The sequence below is a fragment of the Leptidea sinapis genome, chromosome 18 (genome assembly GCF_905404315.1).
Source record: "Leptidea sinapis chromosome 18, ilLepSina1.1, whole genome shotgun sequence".
NCBI classification, from domain to species: domain Eukaryota; kingdom Metazoa; phylum Arthropoda; class Insecta; order Lepidoptera; family Pieridae; genus Leptidea; species Leptidea sinapis.
The window spans coordinates 11,061,500-11,080,201 of NC_066282.1; the positions used below are offsets into that span (position 1 = coordinate 11,061,500).

General features: G+C 36.1%; 2 protein-coding genes across 3 annotated transcripts in view; one reads left to right on the forward strand and one right to left on the reverse strand.

Annotated features, from left to right (window-relative positions):
* The window catches only part of LOC126969522 (uncharacterized), an 89,105-nt gene extending 79,924 nt beyond the window's left edge, over positions 1-9,181 (forward strand). For both annotated transcript variants that reach the window (XM_050814987.1, XM_050814986.1), the window contains 3 exons: positions 539-656; positions 4,109-4,199; positions 8,950-9,181. In XM_050814987.1, the coding sequence (XP_050670944.1) occupies positions 539-656; positions 4,109-4,199; positions 8,950-9,171 (431 nt within the window). In that variant the 3' untranslated portion in view covers positions 9,172-9,181. The remainder of the gene's footprint in view (positions 1-538; positions 657-4,108; positions 4,200-8,949) is intronic.
* Positions 9,182-9,369: 188 nt separating this feature from the next.
* The window catches only part of LOC126969524 (uncharacterized phosphotransferase YvkC-like), a 38,934-nt gene continuing 29,601 nt past the window's right edge, over positions 9,370-18,702 (reverse strand). Inside the window, exons 16-23 of the mRNA XM_050814989.1 lie at positions 18,479-18,643; positions 17,452-17,668; positions 16,061-16,302; positions 14,945-15,096; positions 14,086-14,313; positions 12,988-13,177; positions 10,959-11,076; positions 9,370-10,011 (exon numbers count right to left, since the gene is read on the reverse strand). Coding sequence (XP_050670946.1) covers positions 9,866-10,011; positions 10,959-11,076; positions 12,988-13,177; positions 14,086-14,313; positions 14,945-15,096; positions 16,061-16,302; positions 17,452-17,668; positions 18,479-18,643 — 1,458 coding nt within the window. The 3' untranslated portion in view covers positions 9,370-9,865. The remainder of the gene's footprint in view (positions 10,012-10,958; positions 11,077-12,987; positions 13,178-14,085; positions 14,314-14,944; positions 15,097-16,060; positions 16,303-17,451; positions 17,669-18,478; positions 18,644-18,702) is intronic.

An 18,702-nucleotide genomic window follows, 5' to 3' on the forward strand; every position in this document is an offset into this window, starting at 1 on the left:
ATCATAGCTGAATTTACAATTCAGCTATGATGAAACCGAGAAAATTATTAACTCAAAATTATAACTTTATATATTTAATTATAAATATTTGTTTATAACTTTTCTTTATCTATATAACTATTTGCTTTATCTATTATTATTTAATTTTATACAGTTCTTATTATAAGATAGGTAGGCTTTTAAGTTAGATAAATATTGTTTAAGTGTCAGTCTTAGTTCTATTTCATTAATTATTAACATTAAATAAAATTACATAGCACACGGTAATCACTGGTTGGCTCTGCACAGGGTTTCCTAGTGAGCCCTCCAGAGGAATTTAATTTAAAGGTGCCTGTTTCTGTTCTTGAGATTGAGACTGTAAATTTATATTAGGCATGTAGAACAATGTATTTAATTGTAATATATATAAATAATAAAAAAAATAAAAAAATATTATATTTAACATTGACTTTGCGTCTTATGACGCCAGTTTACATAACCATTTCTTCGCAGTCTATCATTATTGATCACTGCGCCATGTTTGTATGTTTGCTACCAGCGTGGAAGCAGCCAGGTCCGGTGTGGGTGGTGAGTGCTTGCGGCGCGGTCCCCAGCGGTGCAGTGGCCGCCGGCGTGTACGAGGGCGAGGTCATATGGGTGGCACGAACCACGCACAGGTTTAGCATTCACTGTTAATGTTACTAACATTTCAATTGAGTCTTGCATTCAAAAAATACCGGTTGCACTCCGGGAGTGCCGGTAGAAGTGTAAACTTCAACATTAACGTTGTGTATTTGAAAATTTCGGAATGGTGAGGGAATAATTTCGCACGAATTGGTTAGAAAAGTACTAGCATTTACGGGGGGTTAAATACAATATTCATTTATTGCGAAAAATGACAATTTATATTACATGAAAATTTAACACTTCAGAACTATTACAATTATTTTACATTAAGTATAAAGTTTATCTCTCAGAAAAATCAACTTTCATCCATAGTTGTAACGACTGTCTTACGAATTTTCAATCAGGTCACGTGTCCTGAGTCCTGACGCGAGTTTAACATTTTATACCCATCCCAAGAAAAATGCTCAACGCCGCAAAGAAGTTTTCACTGCAAATATTCAATCTATTTCTTCTTAAGTGGTTCTTAAGAAATTCATAAGAATTTCTTAAGAACAGTCAGCACTCATTATTGAGTGCTGACTTCTGATTAAGTGGTTTTCTGGTGGCTTATATTCATGTAAGGCATAGTTTCTCAACCGGTGGTACGCGTACCACCGGTGGTACGCGGGGACATTTCAGGTGGTACGCAATCATATTATATTAATAATAACAATAAAAACTGTTGAATGCAAATAACATTAAGTCACAGTTACGATGCAACATTTCCTCGTTAACCTTTCCGGATCGGCGCGCTCTGGATCTCGCTGTACACTGTAGATCGGCAATCTACAGAGAATCCTATTTCACAATGTGTTGTATGCTCAGAAACACTTTCAAATCAGAGCATGAAGCCTTCCTTACTAAAGCGGCACCAGACTACTAAGCATCCCGATTTAGTTGACAAACCTATTGAATTTTTTCAAAGAAAATCTGAATTGTGTAAGAGAGAAAATCAGTGCATGGCAAAATTTGTAAATATAGACAAAAAACTAGTCAAAGCATCGTACCTTGCCAGTTATAGAATAGCTAAAGAAGGGAAGCCTCATACAATTGGCGAGACACTTTTACTTCCGGTCGCTAAGGATATGGTCGAGGCAGTATTAGGCGAAAAGGCAGCAAAGGAGATCGAGAAAATTCCGTTGTCGAATGACACAGTAAAGAGGCGAATTGTGGAGATGTCCTCGAGTATTGAAGAACAGCTTTTACTTCAATGTAAATATTTTGCACTGCAAGTAGACGAGAGCACAGACATAACAAATATGGCGCAGCTTCTTGTATTTATACGTTTTGATTATCAAAGTGAAGTAAAGGAAGAATTTTTATTTTGCAAACCTCTTGAATCAAACACTAAAGCTGAGGACATATTTAATGTCATAAATGAGTACATTATAAAAGCGAGAATATCATGGTCTAAATGTGTTGGTTTGTGCACGGACGGACCAAAAGCTATGTCGGGTCATTTAAGTGGATTAGGAGCAAGAACAAAAAAGTTGCTCCAGAATGCCAAAGTACTCACTGCGTTATTCACCGAGAAGCTTTGGCTTCTAAGGTTATGCCTGCCAACCTTAAGTCTGTTTTAATGGATAGCGTAAAGGTCATTAATTTTATTAAGGCCAGGGCTATTAATGTGTGAAGCTTTTCTCTTTAATGTGTGAAGATATGGGTGCAAAATATCAAACTCTCCTCCTACATACCGAGGTAAGATGGTTGTCACGAGGCAAGACCCTAACTCGTCTATTTGAACTGAGGTCAGAAGTCTTTAGGTTTTTAAGTGAACAAAATCATGACATGAAACACTTGTTCAATGATGAAGAATGGCTATCACGATTGGCGTATTTGGCTGATATTTTTGATAGGCTTAATACCTTGAACATGGGACTTCAAGGGCCAAGTACAACAGTGTTCACTAACAACGATAAAATATCATCCTTCAAGAAAAAGTTGGTTCTGTTTCGCTCTCAAGCACAGGACAAGGATTTCTCTGCATTCCCTACTCTTGCTGCATTTTTGGAAGAAAATGATATTTCTCTGAAGCAAGAAGTGACTGATGATATCACTAGTCATATGGAAGCCCTTCAAACGAGTTTTGATAAATATTTTAATCAAGATTTTTCTAAATATGAGTGGATTAGAAATCCATTTTCAGGGAAATTTCCTAGTGGTCCTAGTCACTCAAAAGAGTGTTTCATCGACCTAATAAGTGACAGCTCAATGAAAGATGCGTTTAAAGAAAAATCTTTAATAGAATTTTGGATGGGGACAAAAACTGAATATCCATCAGTGTTCGAACAAGCAATAATCTTTTTAATTCCATTCGTAACCTCGTACTTATGTGAATCGGGCTTTTCAGAGCTGCTGTTCATCAAAAATAAATACCGAAACCGCATTAGTGTTGAAGAGGACTTGAGAGTCAAGTTAAGTTCAATCGACCCAGATATTGAAAATTTGATCAAGAACAAACAACAACAACAAGCTCATTAGGATCTGTTTATATTTAAATGACTGTGTTCAATTAACTAATTCAAGATTGTTTTTAATGTATGATACATTTTATTTTGTAAAAACATACATACAGTTGTAGAGTGCATTTTTATTTTCCTAAACCTGACCAAATTTAAATTATATATAACTATATATTATATATAAATAAATAAATAAAAATATATATAAATATAAGGTATCAAATCTCTGAAAATTTCAAGTGGTACGTGGTTACTAAAAGGTTGAGAACCCCTGATGTAAGGCATAAAAAGGTATAAAAGGCATTTATTTTCTCAAAATTGATTCCTTTAGAATTCTTCTTGATGTCATTTTTAACACTGCCACCGCTTCGGAAACAAATGGCGCTCTGAGAAAAAAGAAGTGGCGCAAGACACTCTTATTATAAATGAATAAATAAAAGAAACTGATATTGCAGCAGGTGAAGCTTGATTATTTTCTCGATAGGAAAATAAAATTTTGTGTGATTTGCGAATTATTCGATGTAACAACTTAGTTTGGTACATAATTGTCTAGTATTTAATAAATCTTAAGAATAAGAAAATATTCACTTACTTGATTTATACAATCATCAATTGAAAGTATGTTGTGTTCCGCTTGTATTTATTGTTGTATATTGCTTCTGTCAGATTGTCGCGAGCTTGATCTCTCACTTTGCGGTTACAGGTCAGCTATCACACAATAATATACATGGAATGTATGCTATGAACCCTTCACTCGTTGTAGCCACAACTTAAAATGAGTTCATTAAAAAAGGGAAAGTGTCACGGAATAGGAATAGTGTTCCATTTAATTAATCTAGAGAGCAATCTGCTCGTTGCGTCATTCATTCCCAAAATTATGTTAATGTAAAGACTACTAAACTATCTACTAATATTACATATTTTTTATTACTAGAGGTTTCAGAATCTTACGTCGATTAGTTTAAGATGCGAAACGCTAATTACCTGCTGATATCACTTAGATCTAACGTGCTGCCAGCAGCTCTTCACCCGTCCAAGCACTGCTGTGTCCTGTATGCCGATGGTGGCGTGCATCACTACACCAAGTATCAGGTAAACAATTCATACAAGGTGAGGTTATAATATAATTATAGCAGTTTTTATATCTTGGATAGTTTTTACTACCGCGGTATCCGTAACTACAAAAATGGGACACAGTTTTTGTAAAAGATGGTTCTGACAAAAACCATTAGCTGACCAGAAGCTGCATCCTCCCAAGTTTGCATCCCTAGCCCAAAAATTCACAAAGTGATCCACATTACAATCTCATCAGCGCAACAAAATCAATCTTCTGAAGTCTATAAAGTTCAGTGAAGATGTGCATATATCATTCGGTAAATTCTTCTTAGTAAGTTCTTTATTGAAATAAAAAATCGTAAAATGTTCTTTTAATGTTTTTCGAGAGTAGTTGGATCGACCCACGAATGAACAATTATTCAAATAGGACCCTCTTCACGCCAGCCGGCTCAACAGATTATAGCGGCAAAGACAGCTTTTGGACATTTGTTCTTCAACACGACGTGTAGTCAATTCATATTAAAACACAGTAGAAGCGCATCAAAGTGTTTCAAAATCTTCACTAAACGTTTCTGAGAGAGCACCAAACAGCGCGGCGTTAGTCAAGATCGTCTTTTCTGTTGTATTTCTTTTGGAAAATTTTTTAGGGTGAGTTTTACGATATGCACACACCGCGGCCGTCAACTAGACCATTTGTATCATACTTCAGGCTAAATAAAGCGGTAAGATAATAATATTTTTTGAAATGACAAAAAGATACTTCATTTAATTTTGAATAATTTAATATTATTTTATTATGTGAAGTATCGAAGTTGTTCATTAACTTTAATAGTATTATAGATTTAATTTTATGAATAATAAATAATTCGTATAAAATTATTTGATTGCGTGAGGAACATTTTAATGATGTATGTAGGTCACGGAAATGACACTTATGAATGTCAAATAAATGTTTTTCTTATTGAATCTACCGCTACTTCGTAAAGGGTTGAGCTAATGAGAAGAAGTAGCAAGAATCTCAAGCAAACGACAATAAAAGAATCCTAATCTACATATCATGCAATACTCACCAAATACCTCTACTTACAATTTGACAATTCTGCTTAAACCTGTAATTAATATTATATTTTTACTAACAGTAATCAAAAGCTCAATCCTTTAGGGTAATCAAATCAAAATCAATTTATTCATGCAGGTCAAGGAAATGACGTTTCTTTTTATGTCCACCGCCTTTAAGGGTTGAGCTTTAATAAGAAGAGTGGCAAGAAACTCACTGTGACAATAACTCACTCACAAATCATTTCAGTTGCAATATATGTAAAGTGATGTAGCAATAATACTCAAACTACAAATACTCAAAAAAAACGTAAATTAATACGTAAAAACAAGTTATTGGGTACAGTCATGGCTGACTACTACTGTATCAACAATAATAGTACGCCATGGTACAGTAGATGTGTAAATTACACTTAGCGACCATCTTATTAGCAATTATAAAAATATAATTTTTAATTTTAAAACCATGAAGCAGAGTTTTCGGCTACAGGATCATCCTGCCACCGCAAGTAGCCCCCGTTCACGAGCATGACGCATGGGCCAGCCATCGCCTCTCTCGACCATATTTTAGGGAAGGGAACGACCCGTCTCACGTCGCCGCCACAAGCAGTGACATTTAAGCGAGCATGATGAAAACTCACACACACACAAGTCACAAGAACTCATTCGTAGTACTGGGAACAGGTTCTAGGGATACTGGGAAAGGATTCATAAGTTTTGTTGGTGGATATCGGGATAATGCGTCTACTACATTATTTAATTTTGTTTTTCCGGTAAACTATTCATTTTTAACTCTCTTCCAGTTTTAACCTCCATCTCTGAAAACTACTGGGGTCGGTATGGTTGAAAAGCCAACGTAAGAGGCAATGGTCTGTGACTATAACAAAATTTCGACCGTAAATATATGGACGGAAAGTTTTACGGCCGAAAATAATGGCTAGTAATTCTTTCTCTGTGGTGCTGTAATTGCATTCGTTTTTATTTAGAGTCCGGGAAAAATAATAAACAGGTCTATTTTTACCTATGTCGCCTTGGGAAAGGATGGCGCTTATCGCATAATTTGATGCGTCAATTGACAGAATAAAGGGTTTGGTAAAATCAGGATGTCCTAACAAAGGAGCTGAAGTTAATTTGTTTTTGAGAGTTTCAAAAGATATATCATGGTGTAAAAGGTGTTCATTTTGCCAAATAAATTCTACATTCTTATTTAATAGATTTGTTAAAGGTTTTGCTATATTTGAAAAATCGGGAAATGCCGATAGTAAGAAACGAAATGCAACAATGATTTAACATCTTTAGGTGATTTGGGTATGGGGAAATAATGAACTGCTCTAAGCTTCTCGGGGTTTGGCTTAACACCTTTATCTGTGATAACGTGGCCCAATTTGCGAAAAACCTCACATTTATCAGGCTGCAATTTCAATTGGAATTGACCGAGTCTGTTGAATATACTGGTAAGATTGTCTACATGGGTCGGAATATCATAGGAGTATATAACTATGTCATCTAAATAAACAAAATATGGTATACCTGGAAGTCCAGATTCATAAGTCTTTTGAACGTGGATGGCGCGTTTTTCAACCCAAATGGCATGCGCGTGAACTCCGACTTTACTTTGATGGAAGCCGGAAGCTAAGTCCAAAGTGCTGATATACTTGCATTTTCCAAGTTGGTCTAAAGCTTCAGATATGTTGGGTATTGGGTACGACTCACCGATTGTCACGTCGTTGAGCTTACCGTAGTCAATTCCACCACTCGCCATTTCTTTTCGCCAGAGGCGTCTAGTTTCTTTGGCACCACCCAAATTGGTGACGACCATGGAGACAGATGGTTTAGTGATGTCTTGTTTCAGCATTTTGTCTATGTTCAAGGACATGTCCATATTTTTTACAATACCGACAGAAAGGAGAAGTCGGGTCTGTGTGTTGAAAGTTGTTTCCCACATTATTATTACGAAATTGTGCGCGTTTATTTAAGGATGTGTGTGGTTCCGAATGTTTTATTTTTCTTTGCAAATTATTCTTGAAGGAGAACTGTTGGATTTTTTCCTCGGATACGTCACAATTTATTGCATCATTTAAGTTCTTAGGGTCCCTACATCTAACAACGTTTGATATTCTGGGACTCAACCCTAGCCAATAGGTGTGAAGATCGAGATCTTCCATAGCGGCTAGTCTTCCTACGAGTTCAGTCTTCTTTGAATTCAAGATCGTTATCTCGTTAAGTAATTTCTGTAGGCAAGTTTCGACCCGCAATGAAAATTGGCTGACGGATTTTTGCAATGATTGTTTGCACTCTTGTAAGTCTGTCAGGTGAGCGTAATGTTTTCGCTCTCCGAATTGAGTTTTAAGTGGAATTTCTTCGGAAAGGTCTCTAACTGTTGGTTTGAACATTATTAATATTTGGATTATAAAAGTTCATAATTAAAAGAAATAAAATTTAATTCAAAACGAATACGCGGGCAAAAGCTTGTATTGATATATTGTTGACAGTATTGCCGAGAAATGTGTGGGCGACGATTGCTATGACTAGAAGCTTATCAATCTCTACAGTTCGCAATAGAGATGTTGGATATTAATATTATAACTCTTAGGTGGTATATTACTGATACTTCTAATATATAAAATTCTCGTGTCATGGTGTGCGGGACCGAACTCCTCCGAAACGGCTCGACCGATTCTCATGAAATTTTGAGTGCATATTGGGTAGGTCTGAGAATCGGACAACATCTATTTTTCATCCGCCTAATTTTTTTTTAATAATATTTTTTTTTTTAATTTTATTGACATTTTCTTTTAGATTTGTTTGAGTATGAATCAGCATTAAAAAATTCATACAACTTCAAATTTTCACCTATCTACGATCAACAGTTACTTGTGTATCGCGATTTTAATATCGGCAATACAACGTTTGCTGGGTCAGCTAGTAAATTATAAAAAGTTGTAATAATTATTGAATTGATTCACTGGATAAGTTTCAAAGTTTCTTAAAGAGTTTTCTTTGGGAGACACACTCAGGGAAATAGGATTATATAGTAGGTTTGTCTCACAGGATTGTTTGACACTCGTACTTCATTATTGAATCTCGGGATTGAGTTCGATGCCTGGTCGGTACTGGATACACAGGAACTGTATATAGTATGCGCGAACAGCGCAGCAACCTGGTACCGCTTACGGTACAGTACCTGGATGACGCCTGAAGAAACCGGATAACTAGGTTCTTGGGATTTATTCGTTAAGGGTTCACTAATCACTTGAAGAGTTTTCACAAACTCACTTCACTTTAGGTTTTATTTGTAAGCACGGCACTATTTATCGCGATACTGAGACGGACCGGGGATTTACTTATCCCCTTACGCTGCCACCAAATGTTATACGTGAGCCTTGGAGATGATTTTTAAAAAACAATTTTATTTATTTTACGAGTATTTATTAAATTAAAAAAATGAGTGTCGAGGATGGATGCTCGGGGCGGACCGTTGAATAAAGGAAATGTGTAGGATGCTGAGTAAGATGGAAAAGAATTGCACTGTAAGCAATGTTACATACAGAGGAGAGGTATGTACGTGTACAGTGCGTACATAAGTAGTACACACATGCTTTTCTTCTGAGGAAAAATATGTGCATTACGCTATGGACATAACGGCGTATTTGCTACGTTAAGCTTTAGATTACCGCTTCGGCTGTGTGCTAGTATTAGTTGACCCTAGCCGTGCGTGTGTTACATGTAGGTGATGTGTAACGCTGAGGTCAGCTGGGTGGCTTGGCGCGCTGGTGACGTGAGCGCCAGGACCGTGCGGGTCGCCAGCGGGGTCCACGTGGGGCGCGTGCACTACCGGGGCTCCCACCTGCTCGGAGCCGTGCAGGCGCCAGCCTACCGCTGCCACGTGCTCATCTACGGCAGACCCTTCGCCTTCAGCTGCTACGACCTCCTAGTGCTCAACGAACCTTGACATTATCTTGTCTACCACTTTTGTATTTGTCAAATTTGAAGAGGGTACTTTCAAATTTATCGCTCAATCTGGCTCGGTGTTAAAACGAGCTCTGGTCTACATGATTGATGATCTTATTTGGCTAGATGATGAATTTTGACAATTTGTACACGTGTTTTGAAGTTTTTTGTAAGTTTTGTTGTTTAATAAATACACAAGTTGTGATTTAAATTTTTTATTAAATAGCAACTGCAGGAGTATTCGTTACTGATTAAGACTATTATCTGCCAATAGAAAAGCCTGAAAGTAGAAAGCCCACTCGTAAAAGAGAACTACTTTTAATCTAGCAGTTTCTAAATCTCCATAGTTTTGGAGGACGACAAAATATTTTTTCTACTACAAACAAAAACCAAAGGGTCCAAGGGGCTTGGGCCTAGAATAGAACACTGAGAATAATTTGTAACTCTTCAAATATGGCGGTCAAGAGGCTCCCCTTGCGTCCCAGCTCTCTACATATACCACAAGACTATTTTATCTAGCTATTGAGATGGGTTGAATTCATTATTGAGAAGAACAACATATTTCATGCGCTAAAACTTAAAACTGGTTTAATATTGACTTTATACAGTGTAACGGACTAATCCTTATATACTTACGATCTAATATAACGTTGTATATAAAGGGAGAGTAGGGTTATGACTGGATATAAAACTATTTATAAATCGTTATTTACAATTGTTACTCTTTGAACCACTCCAGTATAACCTGACAATCGAACTGTGTCTCCTGACTTAAATGTATTCGTGGCATCCACTGCACCCACAATGCACGGGAGACCATATTCACGGGCTATGACGGCACCTGGAAACAATGTATTTATGTTAATAACTAAAGACTAGGCTATCCCTGACCAAGTGACACAGAGCATGTAACGAGATGAAAAGCGACAAAAATTCCGAATTGTTCCGTTTTGTGTCTTGTTAAAATCGAATAGTAGTAATAGTAACTCCCTGTGCGATTACCTATCACCGGTACTCACCGGCTTTGAGTTAGTTTACTTAATAAATATAAAAACGTATGTTATTGTGTATAATGCTACCAAATCATGAGAATTACTGCCTCTGGATATTTACGCAACACATTTATCATCATAGTCCTATAATATACAGTTGTATCATACCACTTTTGGCGTTCTGCTCCATCCATGAACCGTATTTCGGTTTTCTATTAACTTAAGTAGGTTATAGGTTATCACGGGTTATTATCCGCAACTCGACGACTACAGCGCGCCTTTTTTGCGTGGTGAGGTGGGCGGCTAATGCTGCCACCCCAGCTCCTCAAGGTATTATATCAAACCTCTGATGTCACCCATGACCTCGGGGAGAGTCCTCGGTGACCCCAGGTGTTTGGCCCGGTATGTGGCCACACATTAACTTAAGTAATTATTCTGCATTTTATATTATTTAAATAAAATTTTAGGTGACATCGTATAATAATAATAATAGTACATAATATTTTTACTATTATAATAGTAATATTTACCGATATAGCCTAAATGGTTTCGAAACTGAAGTGGCAGTAGGCAGGGCACAAAGCTCGAAGGCTGGAAACTGGAAGACGTAGTGTTGGCAGGCTTTCCACAAGATAGACCGACGATCTGGTCAAAATCCCCGGAATTAGTTGGATGAGGGCAGCGCAGGACCGATCGTCGTGGCGATCTTTGGGAGAGGCCATTGTCTAGCAGTGGACGTCTTCCGGTTGAAATGATGATGATAATGATGAATAGTAATAGTGGTAACTGTACAAACCATGTGAGATAAGTCCGCCAAGTTCCGTGACGATGCCGGAGAGCAGCGGGAAGTACGGGGACCAGCCAATGTCTGTTGAGTGTGTTATCAAAACGTCGCCCTGGCGCAGCTGGTCTATCTGTAAATAATACATGATATTATCTATATTTCAACGTGCGGGTAGTGAGGCCATCGTGTGGCAGAACGAATAGGAAACTTCCTCAGACTTGTTACTTATGCAATTCCTTAGGCTGACATCTATAGAGCCTACTCAGATTTTACTCACGTACAACTGACCTGAGTTCAAGCTTCGCGCAATATTTGATTTGGTTTTTATAGTCATTTGACAGCTGACATTAAGCTAAGACAGACCAATAGAAAGGTCAAGCGGGCGATCAATTATACTCTGTTCAGTATTTTTCTTTTTTTGTCAATATGTGAATTAATAAGTAATTACTTAAACTAACACTATTTTGTAAGCTTGCCAATTGTACTAACATATATGGATGTAATCTCATGTATGGGTGAATCTGCAATAAATGATTATTATTATATTATTATAGTACATACTTAGTACATTGTCGATTACTATTAAATAAACTTGTACAATAGAAATTATACTAAATTATATCAGTATCTAAAACTTATTTGATAATGAGTTTTATTTAAATAAGTGGAAATCGGTGAATGATTTATGTGAAATGCGGACTCCATAACTTATATGGTTTGAGGAATGGAACACATTTTGAGATGCGTGACAGTTAAGGGTGACAGCAGACAGTGTACCTATTAAACGGGAACAACAGTTGTTGTGATGACGCAAGGTGGACTGAAACCTTCAGCTTAATGCGCACTCAAAGCAACATTTATAATTACAGATTTCGATCCAACTGGCCAAAGTCTGAGCACAGTCTAAGTTCACTCTATCGATCTCAGCCTTATGCCTATATCTCAGCAGAGCACTCACCTTCACTGCTCTGACCCTGCAAAGTTTGGTAAGAATTTGTAAGTGTTTCAGGTGTTCTCTCTGTTAAGATATATCCAAATTCGTAGTATGTTATAACCATAGAACGAACAAAGCGTGCGAGAGAGAGGAACATATGTAACGGATCTATAGAACAAATGTTGGTCATCATTCCGTCATAGGGAATTCACTGCTATATTACCATTGATTTGTTCTATAATAACTTGGAAAAAATAAAAATGAAAATTGTAAAATCACTTGACGCTCAAGTGGGAGATGTCAAGCACTAACTTCTTAGAATTGTAAATGTTGTTTGTTTTCTCACCATTAATCTTATTTAATGTTCAATTTTATATGCTTTAATTCTATCCTCGACACGACTTATCTGTCTAAATTTGCATGTTGTAGCTGCCTATAAATGGAATTCTATATTATCCTAGTACCTAAGATTTATAATGTAAATTTTTTTCTTTGTGTAATTCTGTTGGTGGTTCGAATTAAAAAAAACGGATATACAGCAAGATAGACAAGGAAAGCTAACAAAATTGATCACGCAGTATTGTGTGTCTGGCAGGCGGTTTATACGCTCGTATATCTAGAGCATTGGTTCTCAACGTGGGCGATAACGCCCCCTTGTGGGCGTTTGAGACTTTCGGGGGGGCAGTAGAAGACCCAGAAAAAATTAGGGGGCATTGAAATGGCGCAGATGGGGCGTGGGTAGATTAAAAAATGTAGTCTAAAAAGGCAAAAAGATACACGAAAATACTCTAGAAAAAAACATATTCTCAAAGTGGCTGGTGAGAAAAATAAGGTTGAGAAACTATGATGTCAATTGTCATAACTGGTTGGTTGTAACGAGACTTCTCTGGTTTATTCTCCATACAGCAAATGGTTTATCTACGTAGCCATTTATTGTTGAGTCGTTAATCATAATAATATGTATTAGGCCATTTTTGTGAAGCAGAGGGCCGGATATAGACCATCAGGGTGAAAGGGATAAGGAATAGCAGATATATAATAGATAGGTATTTATTATAAGCATTAAGATCAGTGAAAGTAAGAGTTGATAAAAGCTGACAGTATTACCTCAGAAAGATCTCTCACAACACACGCTCTAGCCACAACCTCCCCTCCACAAACACTAGTTGCTGTTAGTTGAACATCATCGGCAAACAGCCGTGGTTCTGGAGGCTTCAACGGCTCCACCCAGCCTTTATTCATCTCAGCAAACTTCAGTTTACACCAACTGCCGTAATATTGCTGTCTTTGTATTGCCCTTAAAATTATAAAATCATATTAATAACTAAAGGGCTATCATATTTCGCACGGCTTAAAATTATTAAAAAATAAATTGCCAAAATTAAATTTTGCCAACAATTTTTAAATAGATTATGTATATAAGATCAAACCAGTCCATGTCATGATTTATGGTCATATCATACTGCTCAATCATGATTTTATGGTGATATTATGCGTCTCAATAGTGATTTTATGGTAATATCATTCGTCTCAACCATGATTTTATGGTCGTTTTTTTCTACTTACATCAGAACTTAATTAGGCTTTTTATATAAAGCGTGGCTCTTTAATGGTGACATTAAAAAAACACACCTAATCTCATTCGTAAAAAAATAATTCTAAAATATAAAGTAAATAATTGAAATTTGCAAAAAAATAAGTTATATTATATTTAGGAAACAAAAGCTGAATCATCTTAACGTGACGTTATAAGACGGCACGAAGTAGGTGTGGCTACGCTAGCTCGCGGCAACTAGATTACTTGTACCTAAGTAAACTAGTTGCCATGAGCGTGAGGACGTTCCGAAATGATGTTATGGAAAATTGATTTATTTAGGTGAATTATGTATATTATATTTGAATATTTTTTTATAATTACAGTTAAGCAGTTCTACCCGTGAGTTTATTTAATGTTGCCATTGTAGTGCCACTCTGTATATATCACCTTCTCTGAAAAATGATCTATCTGATGGTGTACACCGCATCAAAATGATCTATCTGATAATGTACACTGCATCCAAATGATCTATCTGATAGTGTACACCGCATCAAAATTATCTATCTGATGATGTACACCGCATCAAAATCCATTGCTAGGATTAGGAGGAGTTAGCGGATATACAAAAAGGCTGTCTACAGATCATATAACAAATAAATAAGGCTTACTTTTTTAACGCCGCCGGGTCTCTCGTTTGTATGTAATGCTTCAACTCATTAACTCTAAAATAGAAAATGAGGTCATAGCGCGGTAGATACCACTCCTTGGCCATGAGATGACCAAGTTCAATAGCGGCTAACCTCAGCTTGTGTATTGCTAATATGTATTGGGCTTTTGTCGCTTCTCTTTCACGAACTGTCTTCTGACATAAAGGCAAAATCCATCGCAGAGCTCTTCTGTAAAGCAAACTTTGATTTAAAATTTAGCACAAAATCATGTACACCGCAAAAATTTCCAAAAATTATAATCTACAACCAAAATGTGGGTCATGTATATGTTTCTAAGCCGTTCATACGATTATAATATTTTTTGCAAATCAGAGAAGTATTTCATGATGGTTTCAGAATATCAACTTGAAGATTGTTCATCTACACTCATAACTAATACAAAATAGTTGAGGCGCCTCTCGCTCGAATTCTTTGTGAATACAATAAGTTGAACGAAACTAATTCAGATCTTGATATATTCGAATATTAGAAAATTGTATTGTAAATGATGTAGTGTACTTTAATAAATAAATACAAATTCATTTAACTCGACCACTACATTGATCAAAGATGGATGCGGTAAAGTGAAGGAGAGCGACCCCCCCCCCCCCCCCCCCTCTTGCCGCCGTTGGCGGTCGTACCGATTCGTTCTATTGCGAATTGGGTACTTGTATTTAGACGTATTACGTGCATCATAGTCCTTCAGGCTTAGAGCATATTTCCAACTTATATATTACTGGTGTGGTGGATGACGGTGGTCATCATCACCTCCCATCTCGTGGGCCTCGCAGCACCTTATGTAAAACAAAATTGTTCAAACCTGGTGTTAGGTTTCTGTGGAGTTTTGAGTGAAGCGATTACTTCATGTTTCGTCCTCGCTTTTTTATGCCCCTCGTTGGTGGGTTTAACGTGCTTTAAAACCTTCATCAACTCCTCTGGCACTAAGCACCAAGGTTTAGTTGATAAATCAAACTGCAAAAATTTAAATTCACATTAAATTTATTCACACAAAAAATCAATATAATGAGAAAATAATGTTTTGTGTGTAAATATATATTGCAGTTTTGTATATTATATTTTAGTGTTGTTAATGAAATTTACAATTAAAGAAATTTGTAAAAAAAATTAAACAAAGAAATTGAAATTTACATGATATGTTGCAAAAAGTAAGTTACTTATAATAAGTGTAAGTTTAATAAAATGCTTAAGTTATTTTTTGTTGTAGCTTTTTATTAGCACTCATTAGGTTGAAAGTATTGTGATGTGAAGTAATGTTTAAAAAAATGTATACGTTGTATATGTGGAGTTGGTCCGACTTCTTGATGTAAAGACTTATTTAAAAAGTTAAATATTTTGACATTGCCCAATATGTATATATTTGAATTTCATTTCATTTCATTAACCGGTTAATTACGCAAGAGACGAAACTTGACGATTGTACCTACCAAAAAGTAGATTCTTACACTCATAAATATCACTACACTTGAAACTATGTTCTGATTAACGAAACGACGATGAAAAAAACCGGTTTAAATCGGTTTACTCAACAAATCCTAATAAACTCAAAAACGGTAAAGTTCCAGATAATATAAAAATAATATATAAAAAGTAGGAAAAACAATTCTAATAAAATGTCTCGATGCTCTTTAATCAGTTAGACTTCTTCGTTTTTCAAGCAACAGACAGACAGACTAACTTAGAATTTGTTACAATCTATTTGAAAAGAGCAACCTCAGAGTTTTATGCTCGTTCTTTTGAGAGAAAATCTGGTTTTCGAATAAGCATAGTAGCAGAATAGTATAGAAAATGACATATTGCAAGTGTAATTTGATTTACTTACGAAATAAAATATATTTGATTTGATTTGATGGGGACAGTGAGGACCAAGAAGACTGAAGATGTTTAATTTTGCGGTATGAAACAGCAAATCACTTACTTCCATGATGGCCCGATGACCGTGCTGACTCAGAAAATGTAATACTTCTTTATGCACTCGAGGTAGGTTGGTCTGCAGCCAGTTCATAGCTGATCTTGAGTCTTGACAGCTGAACTCGTCCGCTTTTCCCGAGTCGTGAAGCATCTGCGATAACTTTGCTAAAGCTTGAGGAACTTCGGCAGACAGAACATCGCCAGAATTTAATAGAGTGCTGATTTCATTGCATTGTTCAGGGGAGAAACCTGGAAAAAAAATTGTACGCTTAGATTGACTCAAGTAAAAGGATTTTTTATATTATTATATTTTTATATGATGAATAAGGGAGTCATAAACGAGATAGACGTTCAGCTGATGGTAATTAATACGCCCTGGTCATTACATTGCAGTGCCACTCAGGATTCTGGAAAAACCCAAAAATTATGAACGGCAATACCTACAATTGCGCTCGTCACCTTGAGAGATAAGAAATGTAAAATCTAATTTGCTCAGTAATTTCACTAGCTACGGCGCGTTTCAGACTGAAACACTATTGTGTTTCAGTCTGAAAAGCATTATTATGCTTACACGTTAATGCTTCACGGCAGAAAAAGTTGTCGGAAAAAAGCCTCCCACTGGTAAATGCCCTAAGTCGCTTCTCACAACACCCTTCGACTTGGGACTTACCTATTCTTTCCCGGGGAAGCACAGACTGTAAATTTCACCCATCTTGAAGTATTCATAGAAAGTTTAGATACCATTACCTGTACGACAGCTTTCTTTTCAATTTTAATTCAAATTCAAATATTTTTATTCAAAATAGTATGTGACATCACTTATTGAAAGTCAAAAAACTACCACCCATTCCAAAATGAATGCCTCAGACCTGAGAAGAATGGGCGCAACAAACTCAGCGGGCTCTTTTTTTTCATCGAATAAATATGTTTACAAAGTAATATTGTACAATTAAACTTATTATTTAATTTAATTATACTATCAATAAGTTCTCTGAAGTAGGTGTGCTTGAGTGGGGATACTCAAGTAGAAGTAAACAATAACAACAAATTAAAATTTTTTCTTCATTTACCAATTTCAATATTGCCGGAATCATACTATTTGTACGAAGCCGTTGATTTTAGATTTAAACACACACACCATATTACGTTTAAATTCTAGAAAGTACAATTTGAAGATACACATAATTTTTTTATTCATAAAATACAATTTTTATTTCAATACACACTCGCAACATCACAATGTTGTGATTTAGGGATCGATTCCTAGCTGATTCATCAAAAATTTAATGATTGTAATCAAATCGATAAAAATATTTGTCAACAAATAAATTCCGGAGGATTAAAACGCTTGAAACATTCATTGTCAAATAAATAATGTATTTTACTAGAGTTAATTACCAGATTTTCCTTCCAACAACACAACCATTGCAATAAACTGAGTAAAAGTACTCGCCGATGTTGTGATGCCGTGCTTGGTCGCAGTTTCTACCATCATGGGTTCAGCTGAGGCTATGTTTTCAAAAAATTCTACAATATTCTCCGTCTTACTGTTTATATGCATTTTGGAGACCATTTTAATCGTTGAATTCATTACCCATTTCGAAATTATGAGATTCTGAAAAATAAACGTAAACTAGTTAGACAGAAACTTCATAAGCGTGTAATTTTAGTATTTATGATATGATTTATGAGAGTCCCTAAGTTAGTCAGTCAGCAAACAGTAGTGTAGAATTCGAGAATTAAAATCCATCAAAATCTTCAATTTTTACCAAAATTATATTACTTTATGTATTATTAGCACTAGATAAACGGAAGAGACACTACACAGATTGCCAAAACACAAGCAACGTTTTGCACAGCTTCAGTGATGCTGAGATACACAACATGAGAAGCACATTGTTGTATGGAGGTGAAACGTAGTTGTATGAAATCCAGGTCCTTCGTAAAACTATGTTTTAGCAAGAGCCTTGGTGTTCACTGCCCGTTCCGATAGCAATGTATGAAAACGCTGGAAAGAATTCGTAATCAAACGCCGTAAATAGATCTAGATAGGCGGCATGCTCCGAAATGGTTCCAACCATATATTGACTCAAGCCTACGCGTGAAACTTCCAAAGGGAACGCAACTGCCCGCGAACTCTCAATAACGCAACAAAAGACAACGGAATGAAGAGAGTAAAACAATCGGAGGGGCTATTATGTATATTATTCCATATTTCTTTTTGAGCCTAAATTAATTGGTAGAAATTAATTTTCAATATGGAAACATTAATTGTCTGCTACAATTTTATTCTGCTACAAAGTTTTATTGCAGGATTCGTGCAGTATCAGTACAGTTACGTAGTAGTGCAGTTGCAGTATTTTTTTGTGGAATAGCTCTGCAGGACTAATCAGAATAAAGATGAACGAAGACTATGTTAACTTACTTTTATCATATTTAAAGTAGCAAACAGCTTATCAGTTGGTCTTGGTTGACGCCGGTGCAATGCTGTCCTGAATATATTCTCATCTGCAATTTCATGTCCATGTATAGACATCTCTAGCATTCTCACATTCATGTCGATCTCTTTAGGAACCATTCTATATACAGTCTGAAATATGAAACACATTGTTTGTACTATACATTAAATTTTTTTGACAGCTTATTTTT